At 35.4% G+C, this 17,577-nt stretch overlaps 1 protein-coding gene across 4 annotated transcripts; it reads right to left on the reverse strand.

Annotated features, from left to right (window-relative positions):
• Positions 1 to 1,842: 1,842 nt before the first annotated feature.
• LOC125276004 (NLR family CARD domain-containing protein 3-like) lies at positions 1,843 to 15,852 on the reverse strand. Of its 4 annotated transcripts, none has more exons than XM_048203401.1 (10): positions 14,774 to 15,852; positions 14,265 to 14,332; positions 13,354 to 13,439; positions 12,777 to 12,893; positions 11,085 to 11,201; positions 8,938 to 10,728; positions 8,347 to 8,520; positions 3,417 to 3,593; positions 2,842 to 2,981; positions 1,867 to 2,386 (listed from the first exon to the last, which is right to left on the reverse strand). In XM_048203401.1, the coding sequence occupies exons 3-9, from the start codon at positions 13,401 to 13,403 to the stop codon at positions 2,879 to 2,881; spliced, it is 2,529 nt and encodes an 842-aa protein (XP_048059358.1). In that variant the 5' UTR covers positions 13,404 to 13,439; positions 14,265 to 14,332; positions 14,774 to 15,852; the 3' UTR covers positions 1,867 to 2,386; positions 2,842 to 2,878. The 4 variants fall into 4 exon arrangements, with proteins under 4 accessions (XP_048059355.1, XP_048059358.1, XP_048059356.1 ...); XM_048203399.1 differs by having other exon boundaries at positions 14,265 to 14,344; XM_048203400.1 differs by having other exon boundaries at positions 13,354 to 13,462; positions 14,265 to 14,344.
• Between the last annotated feature and the right edge of the window lie 1,725 nt (positions 15,853 to 17,577).

The raw sequence follows: 17,577 nt of genomic DNA on the forward strand, positions 1-17,577 counted from the left end.
GTCCTCTGAACCATGTCATCCAGGCATATCAAGCCCTGGGACAAAACATCATACAGAAAGAGAAAACATTCCAACATCACTATCAGCATCAGAGAAGCTCAGAGCAGCAGTAGTCAGCTGATGTCACATGGGGGCGCTGTTCTACAACAAAACACATCAGCATTAAAATGGATAGTGGAGGACAGAAACACTTCAGCTGACAGCCAGTTCAGCATTAAAGAAAAATTATGTTTCACTCAGATATTTTTCAGCAGCTTCAACTCAGTTTGAGAGGTCAAGATTGAGCTAACTGGACAGAAAGAGAGAGACCTGCGGTCAGTATGTGATAGTGCCAGTTGTTCTTCCCTGGTGAAAAAAAGTACATTTCTATAATATACTTAAAGTGCTCTATTTTCATGCAATAATTATGTACTTAATATACAACAAAAATTTCTTTAGTACTTCTTAAGATCATCTTAAGAACATCTAAGTGTACTAAGTGTAGTGCTATTTTGAGATACCATGAAATAGGAACTAAAATGTGCTTTTAATATACTATCTCTGTATTTTGTATTTAAAAAATGTTTTTGATATCACTTATAGTACATTTCAACCCATAGTGTACTACAAGTGGTAGCTCTATATTTTTTTTAAATGTCTCAAAATAGCACAGTTGAGTACACTTAGATGTTCTTTTGATGATCTGAAGTTGTACTAAAGAAACATTTTTAGTATATTAAGTACAAAATTATTGCTTGAAAATAGAGCACTTTAAGTATATTAAAGAAATGTACTTTTTAAACCTGGGATACTGTAATAATGGATTCTAGGTTTGGAGAAACACATGGGAAAATGAACAAACAAACTCTGAGCATATAGGACAGTGAAATCCAGCTAAAAATCTAAAATGATCATATTTTTTCCCATTTACTTTTCCTGTATTTAATAACATAGAGTAGTTGAGAAAAATCAAAGCTATTTATTTGCTCTCAGTATACATTTAGAGAACATTGCTATAATAACATGGACCACACAAACCCCATGTTCCTGGTAGCAAACTCCACTGAAACATCATTAAGAAACATCAACAAGAAAACTTTTCACTAGTACTGCTTGTCCTGGTCAGGATCACAAAACAAAAGGCCCAAATCACTGTTAAAGACCCGCAAGCAGACTGAACTGGCACAGGAGTCGTGCTGCTCCGGTACTGATCACACAAACATGATCTGCATGTAAGGCTCATCAGAAAGAAACCTGACCTGGGATCTCATCACAAAACCCAATGTCTGAGGTCTGTAAAAAACACTTAGATAAGCCAGTCTTTTTGGAGTGAAGTATTGTGGTCTGATGAAGTTAAAACTGAACTTGTTGGCTACAATCTCCAAAAGTATGTTTGGAGAAAAAAAGGGAGAAGAATGTGAAGAAAAGAACATCTAAACATGGCAGTGGATCTTGGTTATGCTTCTGGGTTTGTGTCGCTGTCAGTGTAAAGGGAGAGAGAAGAACGGATTCTACTAAACACCAACAAACTCTGGAAGTTAATATCCCACAGTCAGTGAAGAAACTGAATCTGAAGAGAGGTTGAGGAATTCATACGCCAAACATACTTTAAAATCCATCATGAACCTTCTCAAAAAACAAAAGTTTATGAATGTCCATCATAGTCCTCAGACTTGAATATTATTGAGCATCTCTGGGTAGATTTACATTTACATTAATTTAGTAGATGCTTTTATCTAAAGTGATTTACAGATGAGGAACATAAGCGATTTGTCACAGATCACCATATTCATAGTATACAATGCCAGCTTTAACATGCATAAACAGAGGTAAAATAAGGGGAAAAACAGAAATAGGTTTTTTTTATTGTCTAAGGAGAACATGTGACAAACCGAACAAAGTGAAAAACAGACAGACAAGTGACAAATATAGGTTGTTAAAAAAGAAATGTTTTTTAATGTGTTAAATTCGTGCTTGACGTTTATATAGCCTGAATAGGCCTACTGTTAACTTTAGAGGTTTTGCTGTGGAGTACATATTTATTTTTTAATTAATAAAATGCTGTACATATTATTATTATTATTATTAAGTAGGCTACATGCAAAAACAAAAAAGTAAAAAAAAAAAAAAAAAAAAAACTGTTATTAACCGTTATTTTTTCTAATCAAACCGGTTAGGCATAGTCTATATGGCTAATCATAAACACCACTTTAACACGATCTCTAACTTAAGCAAAAGATTTTAATAGACATTTAGTCAACACAATAAAATCATGCACATTATAATGCAAGTAAAAGTGAAACAAGGAAACAATCCACCCGCATTTCTCTCAGCCATGGTGCCTTCATCTGTGCTGATCTGCATCTCAAGCAGATGACGTCACTCGAGGGAGGTGTGACCAGGCCCGCTGAAGACACCCCAGGTCAAAACAATGAAATAAAGAGAAATGCACAGAAAAGTGAAGCGCAAAGGGAAAACGGTATCACGACCACACACTTTACTGAAACGCAGAACAAAAAAGCGCTGCAAATGATGCTTTAAATGTTTTAAATTGACTCCATAACAGTCTACCTTCTTATCAAATATTGACAAGCATTTAAAAGTCTAAATTCACTGGAGATCAAGATGTTCTTAATATGTGTGTATGTTATAAAGACATCTATAATACATACATATTACAGACCATAAACATTTCTAGTAAGTTTTCTAGTAACATACTCATGTTTCTCTTTTTAAATTAAATGTGTTTATCTTGTCTCATTTTGTGTGTTTAGAGGCTCAATAGAATGGCTTGTCTTAAAACTATATACAAAAGCTTCTGACATTGTAGACAGCGGTAGTTTACAGACATCCAGAAATTACCTGCAGGAAACAGCAGTTTGTTGATTATCATCAAACGCTACTTAGGTTTGAAACACTGATCAGAAGAATCAGTAGAAGTATGTTTGACTTTGGATAAATGATTGAATAAATTATCAGGTTTGATAGTGATTCTTGTTAACCTGTAAATAAAACACAGACAGTCAAATGTGCACAACATTATTTCATTATCCACTTTAGAACTAAACAAAACTACTTAGACTATTAAGTGAGAGATTATAAAATAAAACTGTGATACATGAATTTTAAAGCTGTTGTTAAACATTAAGATTTTGATTTTGCATCCAAATCACCATGAATGATGACCCTTGACCCTTATCTATAATCCTGTATGACTGTATGAAAAAATATTTACCACTATCTTCTAATGCAATTGACAATCTCTCAAAATACATAATTTATGTATAAAAAGACAATGATAAAAGCAAAAGATGTTTTGAAATAAAAAGAAACTCTTATTAAACGTTTATAGTGTGCAAGACACCATTAGCAGGGAATTAACTTAAGATGAAGAAACTAAATTAACTTTCGTTAAAGTTTTAACCATCACTACTCACCCATTCACCTCCAGTTTGTAATGTAGATCCATCTTCAGATCAAAGAACATATATCCTTTGGATGCATCTAGGTTATTTCCAGTCAGATCCAGTTCTCTCAGGTGTGAGGAGGGGTTTGATCTCAGAGCTGAAGCCAGAGCAGCACAACCTTTATCTTTAACACCACAATAACGCAACCTGTAGAGAACAATGACACTGTTTAGTCTCTCTCTTCAAGTTCTACAGCTCAGATAAACAGGAACTTCACAATCAGAAAGAGAGACTTGATCCACGGCACCATTAACAGGTCCAGCCTGATTTAAGCATTGTCCAAAGTATTTACTCTTTCTCCTAAAACTGCAGCATGACTGTTCGCTGACTGCGTGAGAAACGTAAGAGATGTTTATAATCGACCCGCCCTCCACTGTACTATTTTTCTGAAATGAGGCAGTTTGGAGGAAAAAACCCATAACCCAACAAAATGTAGCAGTGAGACAGAAGTTTGAAGGAACTGAAGGAATATATATATATATATATTAGTTTTTACAGGCCAACAGCGCAACAGGATGGGTTTTGTTTAAAATGTTTAAGAATGCAAAAAAAAAAGGCTCATGTCCGACGCTGCCAATGCCTAAAATTAACCAAACTCTTTTCAAAGGGATTAAATTCGGCTGCTGCAGCGGAGGATAGTGCTGTAGAGGTGAGAAAAAAACTGAAAATACAGCTAGTCATTTTCAAGTAATTCACAATACTTTGCTCCAGTGTTTTTTTGTTTTGTTTTGTTTTTGTATTAAACAGTTGTAAGTTTTGTGTATAACCCTGTATATTTTAAAATGTCATTGCTTCGTGATAATTGGTCACAAGTGTTAGCTAGCCTGTTACTGAATTACATGACTGAAATATCAGAAGATACGGTGGGATTCACCATAAACAGACTTGCAATATAGTCAAAAACACGTCAAAATGTATAGCAACCCAAAAAGTACACTTCTATAATGAACATAAAGTGCTCTATTTTCGCACACTAATTTTGTACTTAATAGATTGTTCTTAATTTTGTACTTCCATAGTACTTCCATAGTATTTTTTAATAAAATTCTTCTTTGTACTTAAGATAATCTTAAGAACATCTAAGTGTACTCAACTGTGCTATTTTGAGACACCATGAATTAGAACTAAATGTGCTTTTAACATACTATCTTATGTATTTGTAGTGTTATGGGTTCAAGTGTACTACAAGTGGTAACTAAATGGTGTCTCAAAATAGCACAGTTGAGTACACTAAGATGTTCTTAGCATTATCTTAAGAAGTACTAAAAAACAATTTTTAGTATATAAAAGTACAAAATTTGTGTGTGAAAATAATACTTTAAGTAAATTATGGAAGTGTACTTTTTCACGTGGGAATGCGCATGTCCGTGGTAATGTGTGGGCGTGGTAATGTGTGTCCGTGGTATTGTGTGTCTATGGTAATGTGTGTGCGTGGTAATGTGGGCTGATGTGGCTACAGTGCCAGGGCTGATTTATTCTGGTGTTTGTGACATGTTGTATCAGTCATTATATTCGATTATTAAATAAGTAATTTAATAAATTATCAATCACATTAACTAATTTTACAATCCTACTATCCCTTTATTTACATTAAAACACTTCTCATTCATTTGGTAAGGAACATGGTGTTTTGAGCAGCATTTGCACACCCTGTCATGCTGTTGGCTAATTTATTATTCACTGTATTATTTGTTCGTTAATTTAAACGCCAGTCGATCATGGGAATTTGTGTAAATTGACATCCCTAAATAGAAATGAACAGAATAAAGATACTATACAGATGAATAATATAATTAAATATAATAAAATTAATTAAATTAAAACATTAACCCTATAAACTTCAAGTGTACCGCCAGATGGTTTTTGTATGTGAAGCCACCGCCAGGACCAGTTACATTTGCTGCCGTGGCCCGGATGGTAATGAAGTTTAGAGGGGGTGAGTGTAACGTAAGGAACTAGCTAGCTGTGCGTGTAAACCTCACTCCCCTGGCCTCAAAGGGCATGTTAGCGACTGACATGGTTGTGGCTCCTAAACAGTAGCCCTACGTCATACAGTGAAAGAGTTTCAAAGATGCCCATTGTCACAGTCTTGTGACCAATGACAGCCTGCGATAATGTTCTGACAGTGTCAGAAATTTAGCATGATCATCTCAGTGTAACTGAAGGATCCACTGGAGGCAAGTGTAGTTAGAACCCAAGTGCAGTTTATTAACAATATCCCAAAACAAGAACAAAAACAAAGACTTGACTTGACTACTGACACTGACACTGACCATTAGCGGGTTACACGGACAAAGCTAGACAAGAGAACAATGAAACATGAGGGCTATTTATACAAAGAGACTAGTGACAAACAAGGAACACCTATGAACAATCAAGACAAAGAACCAATGATAGGACAGAACTGAAAACACATGACAATGACAACCTATAGGCTTGTTCGAGATGCATCAGCGCTGCGCAGACCGATCGGCGTATGACATTAAACTACTGCGAGAGCATTTGGAGAGCAAATGATTTCTTATGCTTTTGAATCGCTCTCGCGGTACTTTGATGTCATACACCGATCGGTCTGCGCAGCACCAATGCATCTCGAACAAGCCTAATGAGAACATGACACATGAGACAGGGGAAACACATGACATGATCACATGAGGGCAATGGGAAATCACATGACTCAAAAGCACATGCCAAACAAGGAAAACAACCAAAGCAATGAAAAAGCATAACTATAACATAAACCATGAAAAGTGAACATGAAACAACACCAAAACAAGACATGACACTCAGTGTGTTCGCTGCTATGACCTGTCTACTGAAAAGCCAATAACAATGCAAAATATAAAATTATATTCAACCCGCCAATGTGGCTAGAAGGAGTGGCTGTCTTACCCGGCACAACTGAAATCCACCCGCATTTGGCGGGTGTTAATGTCAAGCCTTGTTTGTATTGATCTCATAGGATTACAGAAATCACACATTCAATAGCAGGTATAAGGCTTGGAGAAGCTCAGATACTTTGATCTCCTAAGATACAGATAAAACAAACACACACAGGCATCTGTCTCCACACCCCACAGAGTGAAGATGTGGGAAAGCTTCTTTCTCTCCTGTCCAGGAGAAATGCAGTTCCATACGCTCAGCACTATGAATCATACTGATGTCAGGTATGCATATTTTACTCTTAGACTTATGTCTGTAAATGTGATGTTTTGTGATTATATCTGAACTGCCTGATTATGTAATTGGCATGATATATGTTTACCTGACTAATAATGAATTGTTACATTTATTTTATTCAGACTTATTCTGACATTATTGGCTCTAGATAACTACCCACTACCCATAACCTGATTATTGTTTAGACTTTAAGTTGTTATTTAGGTAACTTCTATCCTGGCTAATATGGCAACAGGTGCATTTGGCATTGTGACTTTGGCTCTGGCATTTATTAGTTTATGTAATTTGTGTCCGTCAAGCAAAGCTTTTATTGATAATAAGCAGTGTTTTAATTTATTTTCTGAAGAATTATGCAAAGTGGTGCCCATTGGTTACGGACCAAGTTTTTTTTTTTTCTTTTACATTTACATGTACCGACATTTAGGCTGACCGACATCACGATGGAGAAACACCATTGTGATGACATGCCCCCGCCCCCCCTCCCGCTCCGCTGCGAGTCTTGCGGATCGACACCATAGACTGTAACCATGTGTTCACAGCATCTAAGTGACAGGAAGTCATTCATTTTCAATGAGAGCCAGCGGCGAGCTCCGGCGAGCTAACTAATGCATACGTGTTATTTTAAATACTGTAGTCTATGCCAGAGACGTGACGTGTGTTAGTTTGTGAAAATACCGTGTCAGACATTTGATCTTGACATTGTTAGAATCTTGTCTTTTTTACATGTCTAATACTGTACAATTAACTTAAAATATTTAATTTTGTACAAGAAAAAAGCCCATATTAATGAATTATTAGTAGCCTTTTGATCGTGCTCATTATTACATAGCTCTGTGGCTATACTCCATATAAACCCAGAATTCAGCGAACGTCAATTAACTTTTGTCTGGTTGATAAATATCTTTAAAGACAATTTTCCTCGGCCAAGTAGAAAATAGTATTTATGTAAAGAAATATATTGAAATAAAAAGTGCACAACTCTTCTTAAGTAGAAGGAAGCTACTTCCCCCCCCCTCCTTTCCCCTAATGTGCAACCTATTGGAAAGTGCAGATGAGTCATTAGTTGGGTTAGTAAAATAACAAAATTATAGGTTTTAAGTAAAAAAAAAAATAATGTAAAGAGACATATTAAAACAAAAAGTGCTTAAAAGTGCACAAATCTTTTTAAGTGGAAGAAAGCTACTTTTTTTCCCCCCTTAAGTGCAACTTGAAAGCCCGGATGAGTCATTATTTGGGAAATAAAATAAATAAAGTAATAAAGTAAAATAACAAAATTATAGGTTTTAAGTAGAAAATAATATTTATGTAAAGAGATATATTAAAATAAAAATGAATAATAATTATATTGAATGGTGCTTGTTTAATTAAAAGTATTTAAATTAAAATAAAATGTAAAATTTAAATTTAAAATTGGACATTGCCCAACCCAAGTCTTATAATATACCTTATCTTTGCATGGATGATGGTGTGGTTGGGATGGGTGCTGAGTCAGAGAAGTTCTGAGTTTCTTGTATCACCCTGAATGCACAGCTAGCCACGGTTTATCCATCACATATAAGTATTATTAAGTAAAAACTGTCAAAAAACTTTGGAAATAATTTATTGAAGATTAAACAACAAAATTATCAGGACAATTTTTAGTCTTGTTTAGTTTTTGTTTATTTTGTTAATTATTGACCATATGAAGAAATTGGATGTTGACACATTTACATAATCTTACCACAGTATCTCCAGGTTACAGTGAGGATCCTTCAGTCCACCAGAGAGCAGATTCACTCCTGAGTCTCCTAGTTTATTCCATGACAGATCAAGTATTCTCAGGTGTGAGGGGTTTGATCTCAGAGCTGAAGCCAGAGCAGCACAACCTTCATCTCTGACACCACAAAAACTTGACCTGTAAAGATTAAAGAAGCATGGTGAACTGATACCATATGCAATTATAGAATAAAAGTTGTGCACTAAAAATGTGATTTATAGAGGCAGTAAAACAGTCCTAATCATTCAGCATCAATATATAGAAAATTACACTGTTAAAGTCACTGTTGCTGTTTGCTGTCAGTTTTGATCCATCACATTCTATCCTTCATCACGTCTCACACACTGACCTCTACAATCATCAGCTCTCACACAAACACACAAAAACCTCCTCAGCTGCTTTAGTAAGTGTGTCTTAAACACTCTCCTGCTCACTACCAGTGATGGGATTATGAGAAAACTTCCCCTTTGTGTTGCTTTGGTTAGAAAACACACGCTAAAACCATAAATGTGATCATGTTTTATCAGTGTAGTGATTGTTGTCAGTGTGACTTACTTTACTGATCTGGATTCTTTAACCACAGGCAGCAACTTCTGAAGAACTTCATCTGCTGTATTTTGTGCTCCAATAAACCTTTTTAGATCAAAAACATCCATCTTCTGCTCTGATGTCAGCAGCACATAAACCAGAGCTGACCACTGTGAAGATGAGAGTTTGGTTTCTCTTATTTTTCCGGATGTCAGATAATCTTGGATCTCCTGCACCAATGAATCATCACCCAGTTCATTCAGACAGTGGAACAGATTGATGAATCTCTCTGGAGAGCGATTCTCGCTGATCTTCAGTTTGATGTACTGAACTGTATCCTCTTTGGTGTAGGAGCAGCTTCCTGTCTGTGTCAGTAGTTCTTGTAAGAGAGTTTGATTGGACTCCAATGAGAGACCCAGAAGGAAACGCAGGAAAAGATCCAGATTTCCATTCTTACTCTGTAAAGTCTCTTCCACAGCTGTCTGATGAATCTCAGATATTAAATGACATTTCTTCCCGTTTAAAACCTTAGACAACAGACTTGGTTTGGTGATTTGTTCAAACACATTTCTGTTCTTCTTTATAAAGTAAATGTGTGCATATAAAGCTGCTAGATGTTCCTGGATGCTCAGATGAACAAAGCAGAAGGCTTTCCCCTGATACAAGCCAAACTCCTCTCTGAAGATCTGAGTGCACAATCCTGAGTACACTGATGCTTCTGTCACATCAATGCCACACTCTCTCAGGTCTTCCTCATAGAAGATCAGGTTGCCTTTCACAAGCTGCTGAAAAGCCAGTTTCCCCAGTTTGAGAATCATGTCTTCATCTTTCTTCTCATAGTCCTTTTCTTGTTTGATGTTGGTCTGAATGATCAGGAAGTGTGTGTACATTTGAGTGAGAGTCTTGGGAATCTCTCCACTCTCTGCTTCACTCAACATCTTCTCTAGAACAGTGGCTGAGATCCAGCAGAACACTGGGATGTGGCACATGATGTAGAGGCTCCTTGATGACTTCAGGTGTGTGATGATTTTATTGGCCAGACTCTGATCACTGATTCTCTTCCTGAAGTATTCCTCCTTCTGTGGCTCATTGAAGCCTCGTACCTCTGTCACTCGATGGACACACTCAGAAGGGATGAAATCAGCTGCTGCGGGTCTGGAGGTGATCCAGATGAGAGCAGAGGGAAGCAGATTCCCCACAATGAGGTTCATCAGCAGCACATCCACTGAGGCTGATTCAGTCACATCACACAAAATCACATTGCTCTGAAAATCCAAAGACAGACGACACTCATCCAGACCATCAAAGATGAACAACACTTTCTGTTCTTCACTGGATATTTCCATTTCTATTGTTTCAGGGAAAAAGAGATGAAGAAGATCTGAAAGACTGAGTGTTTTGCCCTTTATCAAGTTGAGCTCTCTGAAAGGAAGTGGAAATATGAGCTGGATGTCCTGATTCTCTTGCCCTTCAGCCCAGTCCACAATGAACTTCTGCACAGAGACTGTTTTTCCAATGCCAGCGACTCCCTTTGTCAGCACAGTTCTGATGGGTTTGTCTTGTCCAGGTAAAGGTCTAAAGATGTCATTGCATTTGATCGGTGTGTCCTCTGTTGCTGCTCTCCTGGATTGTGTCTCAATCTGTCTCACCTCATGCTCATTATTGATCTCTCCACTTTCACTCTCTGTGATGTAGAGCTCTGTGTAGATCTCATTCAGGAGTGTTGGGTTTCCCTGCTTCGCTGTTCCTTCATACAGACACTGAAACTTCTTCAGCAGATTTGATTTAAATGTGCTTTGGACCAGTTTAGAATCATGACTGAAAGAATAAATTATTAGAATACAACATAGATTAAAGAAGTAAAAGTTATAGTAAATTAACTTTATGTCAAAATGTTGTGCCTCAGATTAGATGACATGTGTCTGCCCCTAAATGTTCCTCAAGTGTCTATAGACTGTTTAATTATTATGTACAAACATGGACAGAACAGAGACTATACAACTGAGTAGAGAAAACAGAGACAAGGATTCATATGCAGTCATTCTGCATCACTTCAACCAGAAATCCCTGGACAAATATGTTCATTTTGATTTATTTGTCTGCTGAAAGAAACTCATGAATGAATAAGAACTTTTTTCCTGTCTTTCTGTCTGTCTATCTATGAAATATTGTACCTCAGATTAGTTGATGTGTGTTTTCCCTCGATGTTTACTGGTTTGTCCATAGACCAGTCACTCTTCATGGGCATACAGCTGGGCTCCGGTTTGATTGATCTGTCACCCTCAAATCGACTTTAATAAAATAGAGACAACAGAATAGAGATAATAGAGAACACTCATATAATTGATTTTATGTAAAGCTGTCATTAATATAATAAAGACAATGTATGGAATGTATATTTTTTCAGTTTTAAATAAGTCTGAATAACCATTTCATTATTGAAAATGTCCACAAGTTGTAATTTTATTCTATACAGCTATGATACTTTTTTTTTTTGCCCTAATTTATTGCTTTGCACTGTTTATATTTTGCATTCATTCAGCACTGCAAATGCTATGGCAATACCAATGTAAAAATATTTGTCACAACAGTAAAAGACATTATAACTGAAAAATGAAATGGTCAGATAGACCAAATAAAAGTAATGCTAATAATCTTAAAGTGCTGGAGACACAGACTCAAGTCAGAAGACTCACAGTCACTCATATTGTGACAGGTGAACACACACTGTACTGCTAGAACAATGCAGTCTGAACATTCATCTACTAAGATGAGCAGATTGTCAAAACTGTAGGGTATGTGAGTCCTTTGTAAATTCTGCCAGAGAGTGCAGCTTTGTCTTAATTGACCTTAAACAGTAGTTACTTAACCAAGCTCAGCACTTTTCAAAGGCGGGTTCGGAGAGGGATCCGTCAATTAACAGACAGGGGCTTTTGAATCACTAATTCAAAAGTGAAAGTAAAATGCTCACGACCGCACCAGTGGACACGCATGGTTATGAACGCCCGTGAACGCATTTTAATGATGGGTTCATTAATGATGAATTCATTATTATTCTTAATAAAAAGCACAAAAACAAAACAGTACCATCAATCATAAACTCGCTTAATTAGGCGCTTTTACATTTCTCTTTGAAACCAAATTTTCCTCCATCATCTTGTCAGTCAAAGGTGAGGCGAAATGGGTAAAGTGAGGTGCGACTCTCCTTCAGCCCACTTTGAATTGAGCAGACGTGTTCAGTTCTGTAACTGAATGGTCACATGCAGAATAAAGAAATAAAATATTACATGTTGTTGCCAAATTTAGATTTTTTTATTTGAATAGTATTTGTTTGATTTTTAATGATTTAATTATAATTTAATTAATTGCTTGTCATCAATTTGCAATTCCCTCGTGAACCCCCGTTTGGTAAACCCTGTTTTTTTAGAACATTATTTTAAATTAATTCCTTGGTGACGCGTCATGCAGCCAAGCTACAGGTATTGTGTGTATTTTGTTTTTCCTTTTTTTATTTAAAATATTCACAAACCTGTTAACTATATCATGAATTATATGATATTTTCCGATTGTCAAATATGTGGAAGTGAATGTGTTTTGTTTAAACATCTTTATTGATCATGTTATTTGATAAAACAGAGGATATCTGTCGGATTTACATTACATAAATTCATCCATTTTTCCCGAAATAAACGTAAGTGGCTGGTGAACTGGGATAAGAAAGTAAACTTTGTATCATACGCATTGTATCTGATATGAATAAACAACTTAATAAGATAATAAGTGGGTATTTGCCAAATTCTACCATACATGGATTATTTGTGTGTGTGTCTGTGGTCTCTCTGTCTGTCTAAAGAAAAATGTTGTACCTCAGATCAGTTGATGTGTGTTTTCCCTTAAAGTTTATTGGCTCTCCCATAGACCGGTCACTCTTCACGGACACACAGCTGGGCTCCGGTGAGATTGATCTGTCACCCTCAAATTGACTTTAATAGAATACAGACAACAGAACAGAGATAACAGAGTAGAGACAAGAATTAATATGGTTGATTTTACGTTAAAATCAGAGCTGCTGTATAAAGGAACTAAATGAATACCTAATGATTTTTATAATGGAAATGAATCAATAATGAATAAAGCTGGACAATGACACTAATTTCTTCTAGAGCTGCCGTGCAGACAAAATTATGTTTCTGCTATCATTGTAAAGCTGCTTTGACACACTCTGCATTGTTAAAAGAGTTATATAAATAAAGCTGACTTGACTATCTGTGTGTCTTTGGACAGTATTTAAAGACTCTGAGTGGCTCCAACTACTGTATATCCCACACTAGAATATGATAAAGACAAGAGATCACTAAACCAACCCTGACAAACACCCACAACACTGTTATGTGCAGTAAATGTATCTTCTATAACATTAAGATCATATGAAGACTGAAGTACCTGCATCCTGGAGAAAAATCTCCACGGCTGAATGTTTGTGTCTCATCCATGATTCATTCAGTCTTCATGGAGCTGCTCAGGTAAATCTGATTAGAAAATGTGTTATTTTCTTGAATGTGTTTATGGAGACAAAACAAATCAGATTAGTAATCAGTAATTGCCAACATTTCATTGGATTTGCAATCATGTTAATGAATTGACAGAAATAATATCATCTGAATTAGCAGATTCTCTTTTTACTTTTTACTCTTCTCTTGTTAATCTCACCCAACAACACACTTTGTTTTTGACAAGTATATCAAATTTATCAAAGTTTAAGACATGTAACCAAAAAGTGTTCACAAAAACATTACCAACGTAAAAAATTTACAACCTCCATTGTCTATTATACTATTATTTTTTTAGTAACTGAAATATGAAAACTATGTCAATGTTTTATATTTCTGTCATTATACCCCATCTTACCCTGGTAGTGAGGTAGGTTGTAAACAGAACTCTTAATTTACTTACATTAATTTACACAGAAATTATATAATTTATATAATTATTTAATTTAATTTTGAGACACTAAGCAAAAATTACAAAATTAAACATAGATGTTAAAGTACAAAAAAATTTACAACACTCATTTTTTGGACATATAAATATGTAAACTACACCATTTTAAGATTAACTATTTTTTAGTGGTGTCTTTTATAATGTTGGATATCTCCTCCTATCTTTACTGATAATTCAGTGTAATTTAAGCATATAGGGCATGTGTCTACCAAAAAGAGAATTCAATATAATAATAATTTCAAGAAAATCATGTTTCGTTAAGTACTTGATGTTTAGGATTTCACAAGGCATTTCATTGTTACTTTAATGAGGAAGTCTCTCAAAATCAGCTGACCTGTCTAAACTTCACTCACCTTGATGAGAAAGTAGGTTTCAGCAGGTTCCCAACATGTCTGTGTTTCCCATCATGAACTGTATATTCCTGCAGAGGTAACTAGAAATATTAAATGATACTCGGTTTTTCAGACTTAATCAATCGCCCTGGTGTAAAATGGCGCACGGTACAACTGAAAATACTTTCAATTCTGACAGCTAAAGTTGCCAATCTTGTCTGGTGAGAAAACTCAAGCTCATGTCCTCTAGTTCATAAACAGTTCCGGTATGAGAGAGACTAATACCTCACTAGTTTTGAGCAGTAAACATTTAAAGATTTTATGATTACGTGTTGGCAAAAAAATAAATAAATAAACAAAGACCGGTTTGAGGGTAGCCGGTTATTAGCATGGGTTATTTAATCTCATGAAGTTATGCACAACATGCTCAAACATGCTCTAGATTACTGCTAACTACAATTCTGTGGGAAGAGTGGAGGACCCAAAGACTTTTAGCAAGATAGAAAAAATATTTAGAAGCTGTCACTTACTTACGCACATTTTCTTTTTCTTTTCATGAAAATGCAATGTCACTCTCTGCCAGCAGGTGGCGCTTTCATCCCTCTTGCATTACATTGATTCAAGGCATTATGATTCGAAGTTTTGAAACCATGGTGTTTCTACTACCACGTGCCACTGTCTCAGTTACAGGAATATATTGCGCAAATTTGCCCCCAAAGTATAGTTTGGCCATTTGGTGACATTTGCTCGTTGAAACTCTTCAAAATGAAATTTTATTTTTTATCTTTTTTTAACACTGAATCTAATACTACACATATGTAACTATCCAAAATGTGTATTGGTCAATCTCAGGCAACTTTATTTAATTTTTTACAAGGTTTCAAAGCTGAAGATGGATACATGTTTTCTCAGTCCTGTTACCAAAACTCATGTGCTGTTTTAAAAGCATGTCAATTAATTCCTTTGTATTCACCTCAAGAAAGTGTTTATTTTAAAGAAATGGCTGGTTATTTGTTCAAATAATTAATATTTGTTACGAAAGAATCACTTTATATTGAGTTGTATTTTAATTTTAAAATTTTAAAAACATTTTTTTTTTATTTAAAAGAAGACAGAAGCCTCAAGTATATCAGTTTTTTAATAATTTAATTTATTTAACAATTGTATAAATGATGGACCAAATAAAACTGATGAAAACAGTGGTTTAACAATAAATAAATAAATTTAGTAACAGGAATGAACACTGAGTAACAGGAATGAGTGTCCATATGTGTGTCTATGTGTGTGAGAAAGAGAGTGTGTACATGGCCCTGTGTGAGTGAGATTTTGAAGTGTTGAAGGGATGTTGTATGTGATAATAGTACTTCACAGTGAAGGAGGTGAAAATAGAAATAAGGAGAGAGAGGAGAAGAAAGAGAGAGAGGGAAGGAAAGACAAAAAAGAGGGAAAAGAGGGTGAGTTTCACTCCTTCCCTTGCAGCATGCTATGGGTGTGTGTTTCTGGCACCTGCAAAGTATGTGCTCTCTCCATCTTCTACAAAAGATAAGAAAGACAAAGACGAAAGATGAAGTCACATCCCTGCAAGTATGGTAATTTAAGTCATTTCAACTGTAAAACTCATGATACAGGTGAATAGTTTTATATCAACTAATATTCACACAATTAAATCAACAAAACAGAGGACTCTCCTGTTACTTTTACTCACTCCTGATATTTTTCATATGAGTAACAGGACTGAAAGTAACAGGATTGAGTTTTAAGCAAAAAATAATCAAATACATGACATATGGCCACACGGCGTACATGTTAATATCATGAGGACACTGAGCAAATACTAGTGACTTACCTGAAGTTAATATTTTCTAAACTAAACAGATAACATCAAAGAAATAATTTAGATAACAGGACAGTATGTTGAGATTGACCTTCTCAGTCACAGTTACAATTTCATTAAATATACAGAAATTAAAATGAAAGGACTTACTTTTCGTCTCCTCATGGCTTGTGTAAGATCGAGATGATGCAACTTCCTGTTGGAACTTGGCATATTCCAAGTTTTTTAGAGGAGGAAATGTGTGAGGGTAACAGGACTGAGTGAAAACCAGGGGACACGACTAAAATCTGTATTTTATATAATATATTATGGATTTCTCTAAAAATTTATTTTTGTTTAACATAGATTGTATATGGAGTAACACAACAATGCAAAAATAATAAGATTTCTAAAAGATTTTAATGATTATATTTCATGATAAAGTTTAGGTTTATATAGCGGGGACATGCAACAGATGCTATTTTTTAGTGTTCTGACTAGTTTTAAATAATGTTTTAAATTATATATTTTAAATTTGCAGTTAGAGTAATGTTCAGGACATTTTGCTTGATAATAAAATGTATTTTAGAGTTAAATTTCATGCATATTTATACATATAATGTCCTGGGAACAGAAATTGCACCCATTTGGTGGAATGGCCTAGTTACATATTATTTATTATCTTTCTGTTTTTATGTAAAGCCTTGTGAATTACACTGTATATGAAATGTACAATATTAATAGAGTTGCAGTGCAGCGCTGTGTCCTGTAGGGGGCAGAACACAAAACTGTGATCAAAGTGTTTTATTATTACACTGCCACGAGAGGGAGCAATTCCCTTTAAATGTTTCTGCATTAATACATGAACATGCATAATCTATAATGTGTGTATATAACAAGATACAATGATGCAGCGTATTTTCCTTTATCTTTTGAGATACTTTTACTTTCAGAACTCAACCTCTCCAGTCCACAAAAAAAAAAAAAATATTGAAACTAAAAAAAACTGTCTTCTGAAATTTTTAAGTCATTTATGGCCACATTTACATGCAAAGACAATCATAGCCACTACCAGTGTGTTACTGCCTGCTCATTTGCATAAAGTAACATTATCATGTGACAGAGATGATATTTGAAATAAATCTCTAAGGTCTCTGTGTCTCTAGAGGCATTTTTCCACATGTTTGTGATTGCGTGTTTGTGTCTGTAAATGTCTTCGGAATAACAGCACATTTTCCAGAAAAAACACGCACAGCGTCCAACACACACCATCCTCCTCCACTGTGTGTGTGTGTTTAGGGACAGAGCAAGATCTGCAGGTCAAAGGTCACGATGGGACTGAAGCAGGACGTGGGAATGAGGCGACAGGAAGAGGAGGCAGTTCCTCTCAATGTTTATCTGCCCTGAAAAACAGCAGAAATCAAGAAAAGAGCAGATGGAGGGATGTTCCCTTTACAACAAGGATTATTATTATAATGTGACACTTTTTGGCCCAATTATAATGCATTAAAGTTCTAGTGA

The sequence above is a fragment of the Megalobrama amblycephala genome, linkage group LG9 (assembly GCF_018812025.1).
Source record: "Megalobrama amblycephala isolate DHTTF-2021 linkage group LG9, ASM1881202v1, whole genome shotgun sequence".
NCBI classification, from domain to species: domain Eukaryota; kingdom Metazoa; phylum Chordata; class Actinopteri; order Cypriniformes; family Xenocyprididae; genus Megalobrama; species Megalobrama amblycephala.

Excerpts from the sequence above, each read along its gene's own strand:
- LOC125276004 (XM_048203398.1), bottom strand. The coding sequence starts at position 13,403 with ATGGATGAGACACAAACATTCAGCCGTGGAGATTTTTCTCCAGGATGC. Across the intron at positions 11,202-12,776 it reads CACACATCAACTGATCTGAG|TCGATTTGAGGGTGACAGAT; the intron begins GTACAACATTTT and ends ATTTTATTAAAG. Across the intron at positions 8,521-8,937 it reads AAAGAATCCAGATCAGTAAA|GTCAAGTTTTTGTGGTGTCA; the intron begins GTAAGTCACACT and ends TAATCTTTACAG.